This window comes from Enhydra lutris, unplaced genomic scaffold, assembly GCF_002288905.1.
Source record: "Enhydra lutris kenyoni isolate GAN:26980312 unplaced genomic scaffold, ASM228890v2 scaffoldscaffold23, whole genome shotgun sequence".
NCBI lineage: Eukaryota > Metazoa > Chordata > Mammalia > Carnivora > Mustelidae > Enhydra > Enhydra lutris.
The window spans coordinates 14174500-14194730 of record NW_019154107.1 but is presented as its reverse complement, the minus strand read 5'-3'; the positions used below and the strand labels follow the sequence as shown (position 1 = coordinate 14194730).

General features: G+C 35.7%; 1 protein-coding gene across 1 annotated transcript in view; it reads left to right on the top strand.

Moving 5' to 3' along the window:
• The window catches only part of LOC111150534 (dystrophin), a 2087545-nt gene that overhangs the window by 761180 nt on the left and 1306134 nt on the right, over window positions 1-20231 (top strand). The window contains exons 26-29 of the mRNA XM_022508030.1: window positions 3827-3997; window positions 9840-10022; window positions 16686-16820; window positions 18467-18616. Of these exons, the coding sequence (XP_022363738.1) occupies window positions 3827-3997; window positions 9840-10022; window positions 16686-16820; window positions 18467-18616 (639 nt within the window). The remainder of the gene's footprint in view (window positions 1-3826; window positions 3998-9839; window positions 10023-16685; window positions 16821-18466; window positions 18617-20231) is intronic.

Genomic DNA, 20231 nt, shown 5'->3' with positions numbered 1-20231 from the left:
CTGCTCAGCAGGGAATCTGCTTCCCCCCCTCTCTCTGCCTGTCTCTCTGCCTACTTGTGATCTCTGTCAAATAAATAAATAAAGTCTTTTTTAAAAAAAGGCAAGAAATAACAAATGTTGGTGAGGATGTGGAGAAAAGGGAACCCTTGTGCACTGTTGGTGGGGGTGTAAATTGTTGCAGCCACTATGGAAAGCAGTATGAGGGTTCCTCAGAAGAATTAAAAATAGAGCTACCTTATGATCCAGCAATCCCATTTATGAGTATATTTCCAAGGGAAATGAAATAGGAATCTTGGAGAGATACTTGGACCCCCATGTTCATTACAGCATTATTCACAGTAGTTACGATATGGAAACATCCTAAGTGTACAGCTGTGGATGACCAAATAAAGAAGATGTGGGGTACCTATACATATGTGTGTGTGTGTATACTTATATACATATGTACATACAATGGAGCATTATTCAGACATGAGAAAGAAGAAAATAATGCAATTTGCATAAATTTGGGTGGACTTTGAGGGCATTATGTTAAGTGATATAAATCAGAGAAAAAAAATTTTGTGTAATCCTGCTTATATGTGGACTCTAAGAAAGCTGAACTCTAGAACGGAGTAGTGGTGGTGATTGACAGGGCTGGGGTGTGGGCAAATGTAAAGATTTCAGTCAAATCTTACATACAAACTTCCAGTTATACACAAAATAAGTTCTTGGGATCTAATATACAACATGGTGACTATAGTTAGCAATGCTGTATTGTATACTTGAACATTACCAAGACAGTAGATCTTAAGTGTTCTCATCATGAAAAGAAAAAAAAATGGTAATCATGTGAGGTAATAGAGGTATTAAGCACTCCTATTGTGGTAATCATTTCACAATATATATGTGTATCAAATACTCACACTGAACACCTTAAACTTATACAATGTTAATGTCAGTTATACCTAAATAAAGCTGGGGTGGAGGGGGAAGTGAAATAAGGAAGGATAGTGCTGAATATTAGGTTTAAAAATTCTGGAATGGGAAACATGAAGAACTTTTTGTTTTATATCTGAGGTGCGGCTCTGTAATCTGAAATTGCAGGGCATAGATTGGGCAATTTAATGCTAGAATGCCAACATCAGTAATATAATAAAGGTAAGGGGAAAATTGTCCAAACCTTTTCATAGAAATCCTTCTAAAATATGAAACACCAAAAATTCATATCTCTGGCTCATCAGGCATAGAGCTGTGGAATGTTAAGTTTAAGAAAGACCTTGGAAATCACCTCGTCCAACTGTTAGATAAGTTATAGAGCAGAGATAAAAAAAAATGAGGTGATATCTCCAGGTTCACTTAACTTGCTAATGACTGAGTCCGGGTGTCCTGAATGCAAAGCTGATGTTTTTTCCAATACATTTGTGCTGTCACTTCAGAATGACTTCCCACCTGCTTTTCCTTTAAAAAACAAAAACAAAAACAAAAACAAAAACAAAACAAAACAAAAAAACACTCCTGATCCCTTCCTTCCAGTGTAGTTTAATAGCATGCAGTGTGCGTTTATTTTTTTTTTTTTTTTTTTTTTTTACTACAAGACTTTGGCTAAGTTCCGTTAGTCATTGTAATATTATTGTCACTTTGCCAACTGTCTGGAAAGATTATAGGAGAACATCCAAGTAGAAATTGAGCAACCTGTTTTCTTACACTACTTATAGGCTCATTGATTGTGCAAATAGCCTTTATACTTTAATTAGTTTAACTGTTAGACATATTGTTCTAGCTATGCCACAGTGAAGCATTTATTTACATTTCAGTAGATCAGGCATTACATTCACCAAGGAAAGTAAAGAACTTCAAGTTCTTTTAATTTAATTGTATGAAGCTTAAGATGCTTGGAAAAAATAAGGAAAATTAATATGGTTCTGCACATATTTCGTATTTGGTAAACTACATAAAAATTTCATTCACTAAAACTGTGTTCTATATTAAGACTGTACAATTAAAACTCTGTTACTTTAAAGATAGAACTCTACTTAATTTCAGAGAAAAGAATTAATGTCATTGGATTATATTTCCTTTTTAAGGTAAAAGAGAAACAATATATAATCATTCTAGTACCAAACTGAGATTTTTCGCTCAGTGTGGTACAACAGAGTGCTTTGTTAGAAGGGATTAACATGCATAATTTTCTTGTAGATATTTAAAGTTTTGCTATTTTTCTGGTTAATTAGTAATACATTCTTTCATAAAAAGTAGTTCAGAAATATATGAGATTTAAAAGTGCACATCTCCTATTACCACACTTACTGTTTTGCAACCTGCTTTTTAAGCTTAAAATTATATACGGAACCACTTCCACTTCAGTACAGATGTATTAGTGCTACATAGTATCCCATTGAGTGCATATGTGTATCTCACAGTTTAACTTATTCTCCACAGAAGGACATTTGGATCTGCTTCTGATATGTGGCTGTCTTTAAAGCTGAACTGAGTAGTTTTCATGCCACTTTGTATTTCTGTAGTGTTTGTTGTGATCTTTCCTCTCTCATTCCTAATTTTATTTATTTGGGTTCTTTCTCCTTCTCTTAAGTCTGGCTGGAGGTTTATCAGTTTTGTTTTCTTTCAAAGAACCAGCTCCTAGTTTCATTGATCTAGTATTTTTTCCCTGTATCATTGATTTCTGCTCTAATCATTATTTCCTTTCTCTGCTGGCTTTAGGCTTCATTTGTTGTTCTTTTTCTAGCTCCTTTAGGTGTAAGGTTAGTTTGTATATTTGAGATTTTTCTTGCTTCTTGAGGTACACCTGTATTGCTATATATTCCCCTCTTAGGACTGCTTTTGCTGCATCCCAGAAGTTTTGGACTATTGTGTTTTGATTTTCATTTGTTTCCATATATTTCTTTATTTCTTCTTTAATTTCCTGGTTATCCCATTCATTCTTTAGTAGGATGTTCTTTAACCTCCATGTATTTGTGGTCTTTCCAAACTTTTTCTTGTGGTTGACTTCAAGTTTCATAGCACTGTGGTCTGAAAAGATGCATGGTATGAACTCAGTGTTATGTACTGGTTGAGGCCTGATTTATGATCTGGGATGTGATCTGTTGTGGAGAATGTCCCATGTGCACTTGAAAAGAATATGTATTCCGCTGCTTTAGGGTGAAATGTCTTGAATATATTTGTAGTCTATCTGGTCCAGAATGACATTCACAGCCATTGTTTCCTTATTGATTTTCTGTTTAGATGATTTGTCCATTGCTATAAGTGGGGTATTAAAGTCCCCTACTATTAATGTATTATTTTCAGTAAATTTATTTATGTTTGTTATTAATTATTTTATATATTTGTGTGCTCCCATGTTGGGGACATAAATATTTACATTATTCCTGCCACTTTTTACACTGTATTTTGTATGATACATTCTTTAAAGTGAAATAGTAAAAAAAAAAATAAAAATTAAATGGAATAGACTCAGATTTATGAACATTAGAAATTGTGCCAATAAACTAACATATCCAACTGAAATATATTATGAAAAAATTATTTTGTCTCTTCTTTATTCACAGAAAAGCATAGCCATACACAATAGTTAAATTATAGTCATGGGGGAATATATTCATTTTATTATATATGCCAAGTAAATGGCTATATCTTATTTTAACACTTAAGTGAAATTAAGTGTAACCAACAGCCATGAGTTATTTCCTCATTCATATAAGCTTTTTTACTTCTTGCTTCTTTTCTATCTAAGCTTTCTGTTATTTGCAGACTGTTCAGTAATAATATAATGACAATGTTTTGTGACTTTCAATATTCATGCTTTGCTTATTGGTTTGTTTTATGGAAGGTCTATGCCAGGAAGGAAGCCTTAAAGGGAGGTTTGGATAAAACTGTAAGTCTTCAGAAAGATCTGTCAGAGATGCATGAATGGATGACACAAGCTGAGGAAGAATACCTGGAGAGAGATTTCGAATATAAGACCCCTGATGAATTACAGACAGCAGTTGAAGAGATGAAGGTAAAATAAACCAAATAAAATGAAGCAAAGAAATTAAAAAAAAAATAAAGAGGCAATGTTGCTTGACATTGTGATTCTATACTATCTGTTCTTACCTTGGTTTAATGGTGGAGGTTGATTTTTAATGAATTCAGCTTCAAGTTTGGTATATATTATGGATTCTGAAACTTTTTATTTATAATTTTAATGCATTGTGGTCAAAATATAAATATTGACAATCATCATTAGCAACATTTTCCCCATGACATCATATAGTATTAAGCGATTGGAATCAGCTACTCACATTGGCTGTTTCTAGTGATGAAAATTCAAATGGAAAACATGCCAAGGGTTACTGCAGTGACAGTTGAAAATGTAGCTAACAGACTGTGTTCATTTGGTTTCTGAAAGGGGTTTCTGAGAATTTAGACACTAAATACTTTAACTTATGGCCTTTAATGGGAATAAAGAGGACTGAGTTTACATGGACTTCTCAAACAGTAGGATAAGAAATAATTATTTAGGACCAAGGAAACTAGTGCATAGCAGGGACTGGGAGGTGCAGCCTGAAATAGAGTCTCTGCAGTGGCATTTCACTATGGCCTTGGACACAGGATAGTCAATGTAATCTCTAATTTGTCATGTCTACACCATGTCAGTTTCTAACTTGAATATATGAACTGAGAATTGAAACTTACATGTAAGTAAATTGCCTGGCTCAGAGTGGGTGTTCAAAGACCCTATGGTAGAATGAAGGGTACTGAATGTATTTCATTCCATTCCCTCCCAAGCTATTCCAAGTGGATCACATGGCTTTAGTCACATATAAAAAGTAAAATTAAAACATATAAGGAAGATTGTATTTAAACGGTAATAGTTTTCAGGGTATTAAAAGCTTAATAATTGAGGCACCTGGGTGGCTCAGTGGGTTAAAGCCTCTGCCTTCAGCTTGGGTCATGATCCCAGGACCCTGGGTTCAAGCCCCAAGTCAGGCTCTCTGCTTGACAGGGAGCCTGCTTCCTCCTCTCTCTCTGCCTGCCTCTCTGCCTGCTTGTGATCTTTGTCTGTCAAATAAATAAATAAAATTTTTTTAAAAAAGCTTAATAATTATTCTAATCTAATAATACCACATATCATTCATTCATTTAAGCCACTAACATTAATTGTATAGTTACTATATGCTAAGTACCCTTTTAGACACCAAATACAGTGGTGAGCAAGACATTAAAAGGACCTGACTTCTTGGAACTTACATTCTAGTGGTGGGAGAGCAGGCAGTGAATGGAGAAATAAACTCATGTGAGGTAACGGTAGTTTGCCTAACAAGTAAACCAAGAATATAAAATAAAAAAATAATTAGGGTGTAAGTGAAAGTTGGGGGTGGTAAAATGCTATTTTGGGAAGGGTTGATGTATAGGGAATTTGTGAGGCATTAAAACCTGAGATATGAATCCTAAGAAAAAATCAGCCTTAAAAAACAAACAAACAAACAAAACCTGTGGAAGAACATTTCAGTCAGCGGTAAGAGCTCCTGCAAAGACCTTAAGGCTAACTGGGAAGAGAAAGAGGCCTGCCAGTCTGCACAGAGTAAAACAGGATAAATCACCTGAGATGATTTTGAGGGAGGGAGGTAAGCACATGCTAACAGGGATTTTGTAGGATTGGGGAAGTTCATGAGAAGTGAAATGGGAAAGCCACTGGATGGTTTCAAACAAGAGACTCTAATGATTTTAAATTTGAATGTAGGGAGGTCACTCATAGGAAAATTATATCACCATAGATGGTGAGAGCTACAAGATAGTTTCGAAGCAAAATAGACCCCAGTGCTTTTTGCTGATCTGAAAACTGAATTCCCCAGCTAGATGAATAATTTACTCATAGTCACAGGCTTTATCTGTGGTAGAACCAAGAATACTGAATATATGTCATGCCATGCCATCCCACACCATTCCATCCCACGATATTCCAAACTATTCTATTTTTTCTTTTGTTTCCTTTTAGAGTCAGGTGCCATCCCTGTTGCCTTCCATCTCACATCCCATTCTCCAAGTGGCTGTTTTTCTCACCTCCTCTAATACCTTATAGCCACTGCTTGGGATCCCTAGTAGATACCCACCAGTGAGCTTGTGTTCAGCTGCTGTACTTCTCCCAATTCCTCTGTTTGACTCTGGCCCTCTTCTGGCCCTCTCTGGCCCTCTGCACTCTCTCCCTAAACAGTTTGCCTATCTGGCTAACCACCCAGGCAGGTGGTTTCTTTTTTCCTTTTCTCTTTTCCAGTGCTAGAGAGCAAACTGTCTCAAATTTTGAAATTTTGCACACAGTTCTTGAAATGAGTAACCCAACCAATTAGTCCACGTTGACTTGTTTAAATAATTGATCTAGCTACAAAATTGCTCAAGAATGGGGGTAATTTTGAAAAGAGGGAAAGTTCAGGCAGCTTCTGACAACAACAGCCAGAGAAGTTGGCAAGAAGATCCAATTTCTTGTACTTTTTTGCCTTCCAGTCAAGATAATCTCTTTAGGTTTGTCTAACTACCTAGAAGGCAGTGATGGTAACTTGTCCAGGCTTCCACCTGTGCTCATGTTGAGAGTAAACTTATCTTTATTGTCAAATGAAACTGGCAGACCTACTCCGACACTTTTTCCTAATTTACTCAGAGAAAAAGTAGAGACATCCTTCTATTTATTTACTTTTATCTCCTGTGTTTTACTTGAAAATGATTATGCTATTTTCCTGACTTCTTTCCCCCAGTAAATAAAACTTTTCAATTAACATGAAAGAGTTTCTAAGAGTGCTTGATAAACATTATCTGACTTGAAAATTCTGTTGGAGTTCTACAATGAATAAATGGTGAAACTTTATATTAACCTTATTAAAAATTTCTGAAATTTCAGTGTTAACTATTTTCTTCTTTATTTTGTTTTAAATTTACACTATTATAACTCTAGTCCTCATGCTTACCAAAATTACATAAATGTATTTACTGTTCTCATTGTATGACAGACTAGAATGTGACTGTTACAACTGAGTGAGCATCGCAGTCACCTTAGAGGACTACTTAAAACAGAGATGTCTAAGCCTCACCCATAATCTCTAATTTATTGAGTCTGGGGTGGGACCTGAGAATTTTAACCTCTAACAAATTTCCAGGTGATGCCAGGAAACAAGTACAAAAGTGATTCCAAGAAACCGTACTTTGAGAACCACTGGTTTGGGATATTGGCAATGAAAGGTGTCTCAGAATATAATGGTTAGATTCATGGAAATAAAGGGAGGAAAAAATACATCATTTGTGATGAGGATTACATCTAAATTATACCACTCATTTAGTTTTCTACCTTTTCTTTCAGTGGAAAAATTTTATCTCCATTTCTTCTCTAAATGTTTCCCAGATTCTAAGCTTTTTTTTTTTTTTTTAAGAATTTATGAAAGCCAAAATAAAAGGAAGAATGAAGTATTTTTTCATTCTGCATTTTTGGTGGTTGTGTAGGTTGTTTGTAACTTGAATAAAATGTAATGTCATTCATTGGATCCAGCACAGAATGCTTCTTCATTTCACAGAGGATTTGAGATGGGGTTAACCGAAACTATGGGATAGAAAGGATGTAGTTTCCAGGATGGCTTTCTTAAACACTTTGAAACTCAGTTTTCTGATGTCAAATATAGAGATGACAAAATTAATCTCACAAGATTTTGTTAAAGATACAACGAAGTCACATGTATAGCATGTCTGACACGGCACACAGTGGCACATAGTGATTAATGGTTGTCAGAATTGTTTGTAAGCTAAAATTACTATAGTCAAAATATGGTTTGTGTAGAAATAAACCTTATGTTCAGCAATGCCAAAAAGAGATTTAAGAATTTTGAGCTAAAAATTTTAATCAATTACATCAAAATCCATGAAGGTAATCACTTAATATTCAATATATCTTGGCATTTGCCATCATATTATATACTTTTGAGGTACCATGAGAATAAATCCAAAGGCATAGAGTAATTTTGTTGAAGAATATGAAGGCATTTTATAGCTGGCCTTGTCTATTTCTTGCCCATCTCACCTTACTTTCACCACTACACTGCATGTAGGCCCAGCTTCCCCCTGCCAGTACATACATTTATTGATGTAAGCACTTTCTGTGGTTCCTGTGTCCCACTTTTCCCACCTATGTGTCAGGCTTCACTACTATGAAATTAACATCCCTCTACCAGGCTTCAACCAATGGTGGGAGATGATGTATAAGTACCCCATTTCTTCACCATTGAGTGGGATAACCCTGAGATGTGTTTCCCAGAGCTTCCCAGCAAGATTCATCTCTAGTTACCAACACTGGTTGCTGAGCTGAATAAGTATACCTTTATAATATCAATTTCTACACCAGTATTTGCTTTACATGGCACATAAACTACTTATGCTTGAAAGCCCATCTCAGGGTTGGCCTTTGGAGAAACTCAAATGAAAGACATATTGTGAGTGAGAGAGAGAGAGAGAGAGAGAGAGTGTGTGTGTGTGTGTGTGTGAGAGAGAGAGAGAGAGAGAAAGAGAGAGAGATACATGTGCACATCAAAAATTGAGGAGTATAAATACCCTGCAGCTAAAGACCTCCAGCAAGATTCATGTAGTTGAACAAATTGGGTTTAGTACTCCTGGCAGTGAGGGAGAACTGTGAAAACTCTTCCTCACACTTTGGGGAACTGTGGGTTTTATGAGTTAGAGCATATTAGAAAGAACCTGTTGTAGGATCTGAATTTTTGTTAGATGATTTAGGGAGAGTTGAAGAGCTTTGCTTTGGATATTATGTTGTCTGTAACTGGGAATAACTCTGTGATTGGGTGTCTTAATAAATCTGTCATAGAACAAAGGAAGACTAGAGTGAGGTTAAAGGTATAATTGATAAAGAAACAACACAGGCTCATGAAATGTAGAGGTATTGTTGTCATGATCCATAGTGGTAACAAAGTGGCTTTGTCTGATGTTGATACTCTGTGAAACGTTTTATGTTTTATGGGAGAAGACCAAAGGCATAGCTGAGGACCAGGTGAGCCCCCTTCCTTTCAGTGGCTGCTCTTGTTGTCTTCCTCTTATATGGGTTTGGTTACTGAATGGAACTTTCTTTTCTCAAAATATGGTCCTGGATGTAGCATTAAGTAGACTTTTCTATATTAATTATCTTTTGATTTAAATAATGATATTTGTACTGATTTCAATATTACTCATTCATCTGAGTAATTTAGAAATGATTTCAATTTTAGAATATGGGATATTTTTGTTAGTATTGAAATCCATGTTTCGGGGCACCTGGGTGGCTCAGTGGGTTAAAGCCTTTGCCTTCGGCTCAGGTCATGATATCAGAGTTCTCAGATCGAGCCCCGCATCAGGCTCTCTGCTCGGCAGAGAACCTGCTTCCTCCTCTCTCTCTCTCTCTCTGCCTGCCTCTCTGCCTACTTGTGATCCCACTCTCTGTCAAATAAATAAAATCTTTAAAAAAAAAAAAAAAGAAAAGAAATACATGTTTCTTGCTTGTCTAATATACATGTCTTTGTGGGCATGTATGTGTGTACATATGCACAGATACACATATATGAAAGAGGGTGAGAGAGCACACCACAAACCCATACCCACATGTTCGCTACTTTGCACAGGACTCTGATGAAAGAGCTGTTACATTCTGATGATAATTTTTCCTTCCAAATTCAAGTTTTAACTGAATCTGAATTTATAGAAGTGATTGTAGTCACTAATGGATTTATTTTTATTAATCTCACAGGGATCAGGAAGAAAGTATATGATATACAGGAATGCATTTTCTAAGTAAATCCATTGCCTTGCTGTCAAGTGAGAGAGCATTCTTTGTTTTTCAGAGAGCTAAAGAAGAAGCCCAGCAGAAAGAAGCCAAAGTGAAACTCCTGACTGAGTCCGTCAACAGTGTCATAGCTCAAGCTCCACCTGTAGCACAAGAGGCCTTAAAAAAGGAACTTGAGACTCTCACCACCAACTATCAGTGGCTGTGTACCAGGCTCAATGGCAAATGCAAGACCTTGGAAGTCAGTTGCTTTTCTTGATCTTTATTACTTACGTGTCAGCTTATGATCCTATGTGGCTCATAGTGATTAAGAATAGGAACACCAGGGGCGCCTGGGTGGCTCAGTGGGTTAAGCTGCTGCCTTCGGCTCAGGTCATGATCTCAGGGTCCTGGGATCGAGCCCTGCATCGGGCTCTCTGCTCAGCAGGGAGCCTGCTTCCTCCTCTCTCTCTGCCTGCCTCTCTGCCTGCTTGTGATCTCTCTCTGTCAAATAAATAAATAAAATCTTTAAAAAAAAAGAGAATAGGAACAGTGGTGTTAAGACAGTTTAGGCTCAGTGTCCTCACAAAGGCACTTAGAAGTTTGTGACTTTGGGCCTGTTGCTTACATTGTATGAATGTGTTTCCTATCTGTGAAATGGACAAAAAAATACATATTCCATAGGGTGCTGAGAAAATTAAATGAGTTATTCTATTTAATACTTTGCCTAGTGAGCAGTTCTAGTTCTAATTCTTATTATTACCTTATTACTATTATTATTAGGTCACAAAAATCTTACAAATAAGTTTTCCCAAGATTTATATAAACTGGTCTTAATTCTTTTATACATTTGAATGTGCATAAAATCATAAGTATCAGAGTCCAAATTTACTTTGTGGAGAAGTATGTTCTGTGATAATGTTAAGAATCGCTCTGCCCTGTAGGGTGCTTCACAAGACATGTTGTCTAGGTTTTTTGGGGAGGGGGCATTTTACATTATATTTAAGTATTCTTTTAAGTCCTGCTTTATATTTTCTAGATGGCTTTACTCCTTAGATTATCTGAAAATAGCTGACAAAGAATTCATGTAAAAATACTATTTAGTAACAGTAAGGATTGTGTCAAGGAACACAAAACTTTACCTAGTACCAAAAGCTGAAGCTGCCAGAGACTGCCCACTAGCTGGGCGGTAAATTAAGTCCCCTTCCCTGACATGAACTGAGTCATCTTAGTGAACGTGTTGATAAACAATTCATATATATTCCAAACCAATGGAGAGGGACTAAAAAGGGACTGTATGACCTTATAATTTCAATACAAATAGAAGAGATTTTAAGTGTGATTGCAGATGAGAAATAGAGGGATAGCTCAATAGTCTTGAAAAATGTATTAATATGAAAATAAAAGGTCTTTTTAGAAAACATATCCTGAAATAGATTTCTGATGGATTGGCCTATCTTTTACATGAACAACATGAATAATAGGGAGCAAGGAATAATAATGATGTAAAGAAATTAAGAACATAAAAAATATTTAAGAGTTTCATTTTAAAAATATTGTCAAAAGAAATTCCTAGATACAAAAAGTCCCTCCCTCATGTAACAGGATAGTATGAATTAGTTTGGACTTCCCTGGGACCCATAGCATCATCTCTTCCCTTCCTTTCCTGTTTTTTATTTTCTGTAGCTCTTAGCACTAATACAATGGATTTTGTTTTCTCTCACTCTCTCTCTCTCTTTGAGTATGGCTGACACACAGTGTTATATTAGTTTCAAGTGTACAATGTAGTAATTAAAGAATTCTGTACATTATGCTAAGCTCACCACAAGTGTAGCTCCCATCTGTCATCATTTGCTATTATATAAAGGTTTCCCTTTTATCTATCTCTGCGTATTGGATTCTTTGTATTTTTGTGAAATTTGTTTTCTAGTTCTCAGATTATTTCTTCAACTGACTGTTTGTTTTTAAATATACTCATTTCTATATATGCATCTGCCCATATACACATTTGGATAGGATTTTATATTTTTCCAAAGACCTTGTTTTCCATTTCTTAAGATTTTACTTGGTTATTTAGAAAAATTTTGTTCTTCTTTGATGTAATGTTCTGCTTTTGCATAACTGATTCTATTTCTTCTTTTTGTTAAACAAATTAAACCTATGCAGTCTATTTGGTTGAGAAGTCTCCATGAGTAATGAGCATGAAAGAGTTTTGATTTTCCAATAATTGTAACCACCGATGTCAAACCTCATTTTCTGCCTAGTAGATGGCTTCCTAATCATTATTGCTGTCTGATCCCATGATTTTTCATTAATTTTAGTTATTAAAGTTTAGTGTTATTTAAATTTTGATATAATAATTTGTTAACATCTTCCATTAGTCTAGATTAATATGTGGCTGCAGCAATTTATACAAAGGTGGGAGTGCGAAAAAAAATGATTTAAGCGTCCACTTCTCCCATTCAGTTTCTGGATAGTGATTGTATAGTATTGGTTTAAGGGATGATAATGAGGGTAAAATACTTTCTTCACATAACTCCCTTTTCTTTGCTGGTCACAGTTGCTATACCCTTTTATTAACACCCATAGACATCTATAATGATGAGTATGTTATCACCAGATTCTATAGGTTATCACCACTGATCTGGCTTGTTCACTGTAGACTTGATGTGATCTTTGGGCATCTGTATTCATATAGATTGTGAACCCCCCACAAAAGATCTTCTATTCATTCATGGTGCCTTGGAGTATTCAACAAAATTTCAGGCTTACTCTTGCCAGTAAGCTTAAACCACATTCTCCTGAAAGTTACATCTTTTAAACCCATGCTTCCATGATGCACTGAAGTCTTATTTCTCCACCATATTTAAGCTTAGCCAGCAAGCTCTGGCACATCCCATCTCCCATAACTCCTTGATTCTTTTTTGGCCATACCAGCAGCTCAGTAGGTAATGCATGCCAACCATCTCTTTCTGAATGTATCCACCCATTTGATGAGCAGTATTATTTTAGATCCTTTAAAGAAAAGGGACCAGATGGGTTTCCTCTAAACACACAGTAAAAAGTTAAGAAAAAGATTTGCTTCAAGGGCACCTGACTGGTTCAGTTAACAGAGTACATGACTCTTGATCTCGGAATTGTAAATTCAAGTCCCACGTTGGGTGTAGAGTTTACTTTAAAAGGTAAAATTTTTTAAAATTGCCTCATTTTCCAGTCCTCCTTTCTTCATATCCCCCCATTGCCATCCCCATCAGCTCCCTCTGTTTAGACCACAGCTTGTGAAAACATGTTGTAGAAGTTTGTTTGTTTGTTTGTTTTAAACATAGAATATAGGGAACTTAGCCTTAAGCTCTTAAGTATGAACTCTATTTGCCAGTCTCAAGAAAAAGAGATCTTACTGGCAACTTTTAACAGCGGGCTAAAGTTATTTATTATCAAATTCCTTATAATTGTGTCATCTTTAGATTATAAGTTGTAGATTCTACATTCATTACAACTATTGACTGCCTCAAATGGCAGTAAATTTTCCTCACGTGGCTTGTGATTTTTTGTTTCTGAGTTCACGTGTAGTAGGAGTTGTTTTTACTGGAAATCCTTTCTGCTCTGGGCTGTCTGAGGGTCCTCATGAGTTTTGTTTTGTTTGCTTGTTTGTTTTTAATGTTTCTACCAGAGTCCTAGAAATGTTACATTCTACTCTCATGTGTGATATAAACTTACATTTCAGTTTCTGGTGGGTGAATCCTTATTTTCCAACTAAAATCCAAAGGAGTCTCAGCTTCCTTGCTAATTCCTTTTACTCGAGTGGAGGGGGATTTTATAGACCTTGTTTCCAGGATAGGTGGGACACAACTTTATGCTCTTCCATGTGTGAGACCAGTGCCCCTTTTTTCATCCCAAATTAGTGTTGAATACCCTAGCTTGTATGTCATATACCCTGTTCTGATATGCCAGTGTTTTGTTAAGCTTAGCCTCCCAACCTCTGCATGCACTTAACTTCCCTCTTTGTTTCTGCTTCGGGAGGATTTTCACATTTCACAGAGCAGCCTGATGAGCTTAAATGTTGCCCTTTATGTTATACCCAGCATTTCAGTGTCACAAAAGCAGGGGTGGGTGGATTGCTACATCAGTTCCACTGACCATTTTGAATGGAAGTTTCCTTTTTCTGTTGTCATCTCTTCAAAGCCATGGTGAATTCTGTGGTTTCCAAGTAGTTTTGAGTTCCAAACTGCAAAGTTTAACAGTTATTCTAAGTGGCTTTTAGCTCCAATTCAGACGGCAAGACTACATTTTATTTTGCAGAGGTGACCTGTTAAGCCAGTACATTCAGCCTCTTCAGCTGTGTCCTTCAGATGCATTGAGGACACAAGAGGCCATCCATCCTGACAGTTAAATCGGCAAGGTAGTTCATTGCCTCAATCTGCACCAAAGTTAATAAGACACATTACCAATCACATCTTCTTATCTTCAAAGATCTGAAGTACCCTGGGGTATTTAAGGAGATATTTATATTTTCCCACTGGGATCTTTGCCCAGAAGGAAGACAGCCTGTAGTCCAGCAGGAGCTGGAAATGACCCAGATTTAAGATTTCTGTCACCTTTTAAAGCAAAATACTTAATTTCACTTTCTGTAATAAACTGTACATGAAATACTAAGCAGGTATTGGTAGGGTGGCAAGACAGGTTAGACTGATACTTTTCATCAGTTAGAAAAGGAATGTCTTCTGTCATTCGCAAGGGCTATAGGCAAAGTGAAAATATGGGAAATCTGACAGAATTTTTGGTTTCTCCTACAATAAAACTTCCTTCCTTAGCTTTATTTTTGGTGGAGTTGGGGGGGCGGGGAGTAGCAGGTGGTAGTGATTGAAGTATTGTATGTATAGGTTTGTCCAATATTTACAATATCAAATCTAATGGAAAATGAACATTTTTGTATTCATATCCTCTAGCGTATCTTCCTGCTTTTTTCCCAATAGACTTCCTTTTCCCAATTTGCCTTTATTGTTTCTTTGCTTAAAAAATGTTTTATCACACTCAAATGAATACCTAAATAATGTATTGCTCAATTTCACTTGTTTTGAGCATTACAAAAGATTATAACCTTAATATTTGGGTTTTCAGGGCTTGTCCATTTTGCCCAGCATTTCTGTGTCAGAAACTCATCCATGTTTGTTCTGTGTGATGAAATTTGCATTTTTACTTCTGTGTTCTCTGTTTAAATGTAGTACAGTGTGTCTCTACATTCTCTGGTTAGCAGACATAAGGTTGTTTTTAAAATATTGGTTATTACCAAAAGTGCTAAAATGAACATTCTCTTAACTGTCTTTGTTGTCCACACAAAGCAGTTTCTCTGAGGATATGTATGCAAAAGTGGAGTTGCTGGATTGTGGGGTATGTGTATATTCACCTGACTGAGAATGATGGATTGTTTTCCAAAATAGTCATTTTAGTAGACACAGCCACCAACAATAAATACAAATTTTTGTTAATGTGTACCTTCTTTTACACTTAGAATTATGAAATTTCTCATTTGCGTCAGTCAACCTGGTACAAATTCCATGTAATCTTGACTTACATTCCCCTGACTGCTAATGAGATTGAACATATTTTCATATATTTGTTGGATATGCATATGTCTTTTTCTTTGAAATGGTGGTTTAGGGTTTCCTTTCATTTTCCAATGGGATGTCCCTTCACCTTTTAATTGGCTTGGGGACATTCCTTTTTTACTCATCTGTTAGAAATTTTGCAATTGTTTTCTTCAAGTTTTTAGGGTGGTTTTCAATTTCTTTATGGTATCTTTTGATAAATAGAATGGTTTAACTCTACTGTAAACAAATTTATTCAGGTTTTTAGGGGAGGTTGTTTTTGTTTTGCGTTGTTTTTTACAAAATGTCTTATTTAAGATATCCTTTCTCATCCCAAGTTTATAAAATACTCTTTTGTATTTTGTGGTTGCAATCTTAAAGTTTTGCTTTTTTATATATGACTATGTTTGTGTATTACAGTAATCATTTTTCAATACATATCAAAAGCCATTTTAAAATAGTTATATCCATAGTTATGAGTCATATTCTTCCTAATATACCTCAAGGAAATAATTTGAAATATGGGAAAAAGTCTATATTCATGGTGATCTTCACCACAAGTTTATTAGCAAACAAAACCAAAAATAGGCTAACTACCCAATAAGTTTTGACTGTTAAGAAAAGAATAATACAGCCACTTATATGGAAATTTAGATTTTCATTAAAGATATATCTGCCTTTTTTTAAAGATTTTATTTATTTATTTGACAGAGAGAGATCACAAGTAGGCAGAGAGGCAGGCAGAGAGAGAGGAGGAAGCAGGCTCCCTGCCGAGCAGAGAGCCCAATGTGGGACTCAATCCCAGGACCCTGAGATCATGGCCTGAGCTGAAGGCAGAGGCTTAACCCACTGAGCCACCCAGGCGCCCCAAAGATATATCTTCTTAGTAATACAGAAAAATTATATGATATAATGTTTAGTGAAAAGAGCTGTGTAGCTAAATCTTGCTTTAATGTTAGCTATCATATTACATGCATATAATAAAGTTTAAAGGAACTCACAGAAAACTTTTCATGTTTAAGGTTTTGCAGTATTAGATCTATATATATGCATTTTTGTGTATGCTTTTTTTATTTTACAGATGGTAATGTTGATGAGTTTTTTATTTAAAAAAGTAAATCACTGACTAATTTTTATAGTAAGATGTTTCCTTAATGATAGTAATTATAAACGTATTAGCTGATCAACATGACTAGTTTTTTTTAATTATCTACTGCAAAGGAAATGTGAACAGTATAAAATAAACATGTTCAATTTTTACAGCTTTAAAAATGAAAATTCCCAAACCCCACAGTCACTTCTATCATATATTTCATATGCAATATATATTTCTTTCTTAGGAAGTTTGGGCGTGCTGGCACGAGTTATTGTCATACTTGGAGAAGGCAAACAAGTGGCTGAATGAAGTAGAATTCAAACTGAAAACCACTGAAAATATTCCTGGGGGAGCTGAGGAAATCTCCGAGGTGCTTGATGTAAGTTGTGACTTAATCAAAATGATAATAATGCATGTCATGGATGCCCAGGACCAAGTAGAAAAGAGCTGTTGGGGAAACAGTACAGAGAGTGTGGTTGCCGTGCCTCTCCCAACTCTGGTGCTTTGGATGAGGCCTTTGTTTCTTCTGTAACCCTTCCAGTCTCAAGTTTGTAAAGAGGATTTAAATAACCTTTTCCAGAGGACATCTGCCTTTTTCTATATTACAAAGTTCTACGTTGACACATTCCTTTACCTATTTAAATCCACTATAGACTCACACAGACAGTGTGAAGGTACTGTTTTGCTCCTTCAGAGCAAAGCTATACAGGATGATCATATAAAACATTACTTCCAGTTTAAAGCTACATTTATTGAATTGAAACATACTTTTAGATTATTTAAAAGCATAAATTTATACCTTACAGAATGCCGTGAGGTATTAAATGTGCATGCTCTGATATTAGGAATGTATCTTTAAAATGTTCATACATTTTGGTACTATAGAATCTTAATACGTTTTCAAGTTTTATCTTGAAGACATTTAAAAAGTAAAACTTAAAGGAATTGGCAGGTATAAACTTTTGATTTATGTGAACTTCTCACAATAATCATTTCTGTTCTATACATCTTATTGTACATTTGGTTAACCCTTTGTGTATAATGAATATGTAGTTTTGCCATCTGTATTGTATATAGGGCCATTTGCAATGCAACCCCTGTGTAAATATGCTAAAATAACCCACGTAAATTAAGATGCAAAGAAAATGTAAAATGCCTCTTCAGATAGTATTAAGATTCTAGAGTGTTATAGCAGAAACCTAAACATCATATATCCAACTTCCTTATTTTCTCAAGAGGATTGTAAAACCTGAAGAGTTATCAGAGAACAATGAGACTGGTCTCAGGTGAACTGTAATTTTGGCCTTGTCCTATTCAGAGATGTTAACTGACCATGCATTCCTTGTCAGTCAGCAATGTGATGCATCTTCCAAAAAAAGTTGAAGCACACACAGTGCATTAGTAGAAGGATGGTGGCCAGAACAAAGGGTGCAGTGATGCACTTATCCTATGAAATGATCAGACTGAAGGACTTCAGCCTCCTCTTTATTGCTTTTCTGTCCAAAGATGGCTGCTCCACTTACAAGCTATGTGTGTGGGGAAAAATTATGAAGGGCAAGATTTCTTCTAGAGGTTGTATCTTTTTTTTTTTCTTTTTAATTTAGGAAGGGAAACTCTGCTCTTGAATTTCTACCTACATATAGTTTTTAGAATCATGTCACTTAGCCACCACTAGATATAAGAGAATATTTAAGTATTTTAAAGTATTATTAAGTATTAAGAATATTAAGTATTTTACCTTCCCAGGTTTAAGAGTAGAGGACCTCAAAGAAGAATGTGGCTGTGGATAATTTTTAAGTGGCCCATTCCACAGTCCTGCCACAAGCTCATGAAGATACACATGGAGAAACATTGTATTTTTTTTTAAGTAACAATGGTCTTTGATGTTTTATAGTCCCAATTCAATACTGCTTTAAATTGTTTTTAACTTAATGATATGTAAATAAGAAGATACTAAGCATTTAGTGTTAATTCAGTAAATTTAGAAAAAGAAGGGAAATAATAATTATTGCAAATGTGTTTCAGTCACTTGAAAATTTGATGCAACATTCAGAGGATAACCCGAATCAAATTCGCATATTGGCACAGACCCTAACAGATGGTGGAGTCATGGATGAACTGATCAATGAGGAACTTGAGACATTTAATTCTCGGTGGAGAGAGCTACATGAAGAGGTATGGCCATAAGAGTAAAAAATCTTTTTAAACTGATTTGCATAAATATCTAACAAATACTTGTAGGTGTCTCAGAAAAAAAAAAAAAAAAAGAATACTTTAAATATTAGCTCAGCTTCCAGGTTTTAGAATTGTCATGTGCCAGACATGAGTACATTATTTACATGTGTCTTCTATCATTTTATCTTACAGAAACATTATAAAGGGTGAGTTTTAACGGGAAACAGAGATATACCAAATACAGTAATATACTTAAGTCCACAAGCTGTAAATAGATTAACAATTCAAAATCAGATCTTATTTGACCACAGGATTCTTTTCCCTACCCAAATTAACCGATATGTGTAAGTATCCTCATCTCTTTTTCTCCTTCTTTCCCTTTCTCCCTCTCCCCCACCTCTCTTTCTCTCTCTGTTTTAAATAATTATTTATTTGAGAGAGAGAAACATGAGAACACAAGTAGGGAGGAGGGGAAGAGGGAGAAGCGGAGCCCCCTCCCACCCCAGGCTGAACAGGGAGCTAGCTATAGGGCTTGAACCCAAGACCCTAGGATCTGACCCAAAGTCAGAGGCTTAACTGACTGAGCCATCCAGGCATCCCCTCCACCTTTCTCAACACGTGCATACACGTTACACTCATGTGTAATCTGTTAGTCATATGTGTGATTCTCTTAGTACTCTAGATACTGTTTATGCTTCCCAAGTAACACTAAAGAGCTTTAATTTATATATAACAGAAGAATTTTCATATGCAAAAATTATACCATGTGTTTTCTGAATGTTTTCAATCAAAATTAAGAGAAAATAACATACTACTCCCAATCAAATAGTGTTTTGCATATACTCTCCTAAATCAAGAATGGATTACTTGTCAAAAAGAACAAATACATTATAATGGAGTTTAGTTTTGTATCCATTTATTTCATGTATCTCTAACATGTGAGACAGTGTTCTAAGGTTAGCTAATCAGTAGGAAATTTTTCCCTCCATTACTCATAGACAGTGAGTAGTTAAGCAAAAATTCACTGATATCTTAGTGTGTTCAGAACATAATAACAACAATATCCTTATAAGATGCAAAAAAATTGTGTTAAAAGTTACCACAGAGGATTTGAAAACACAGAAAAACAGTGTAGACCTGTGTGGGTCAGCACAGGAAGGCATTTGGGGTAGCTTTTCTAAAGAAAATTCACTGTGAATGACATTGTATTTTTTTTTTAAGATTCAAAACATTTTTTTTTTGTAAAGATTTTTTATTTATTTGACAGACAGAGATCACAAGTAGGCAGAGAGGCAGGCAGAGAGAGAAGAGGAAGCAGGCTCCCCGCTGAGCAGAGAGCCCGATGCGGGGCTCGATCCCAGGACCCTGGGATCATGACCCGAGCCGAAAGCAGAGGCTTTAACCCACTGAGCCACCCAGGCGCCCCTCAAAACATTTTTTAAAAGTAATCTCTATACCCAGTATGGGGCTCGAACTCAAAACCCTGAGATCAAGACCTGCATGCTCTACTGACTGAGCCAGGAAGGCAGCCCTGTGAACATTTTATAAAATCAGAACAGGAGATAGCCAAATGGGTGGGTGTAGGAGGGTAATCCCAGACAGGTAGACATACACA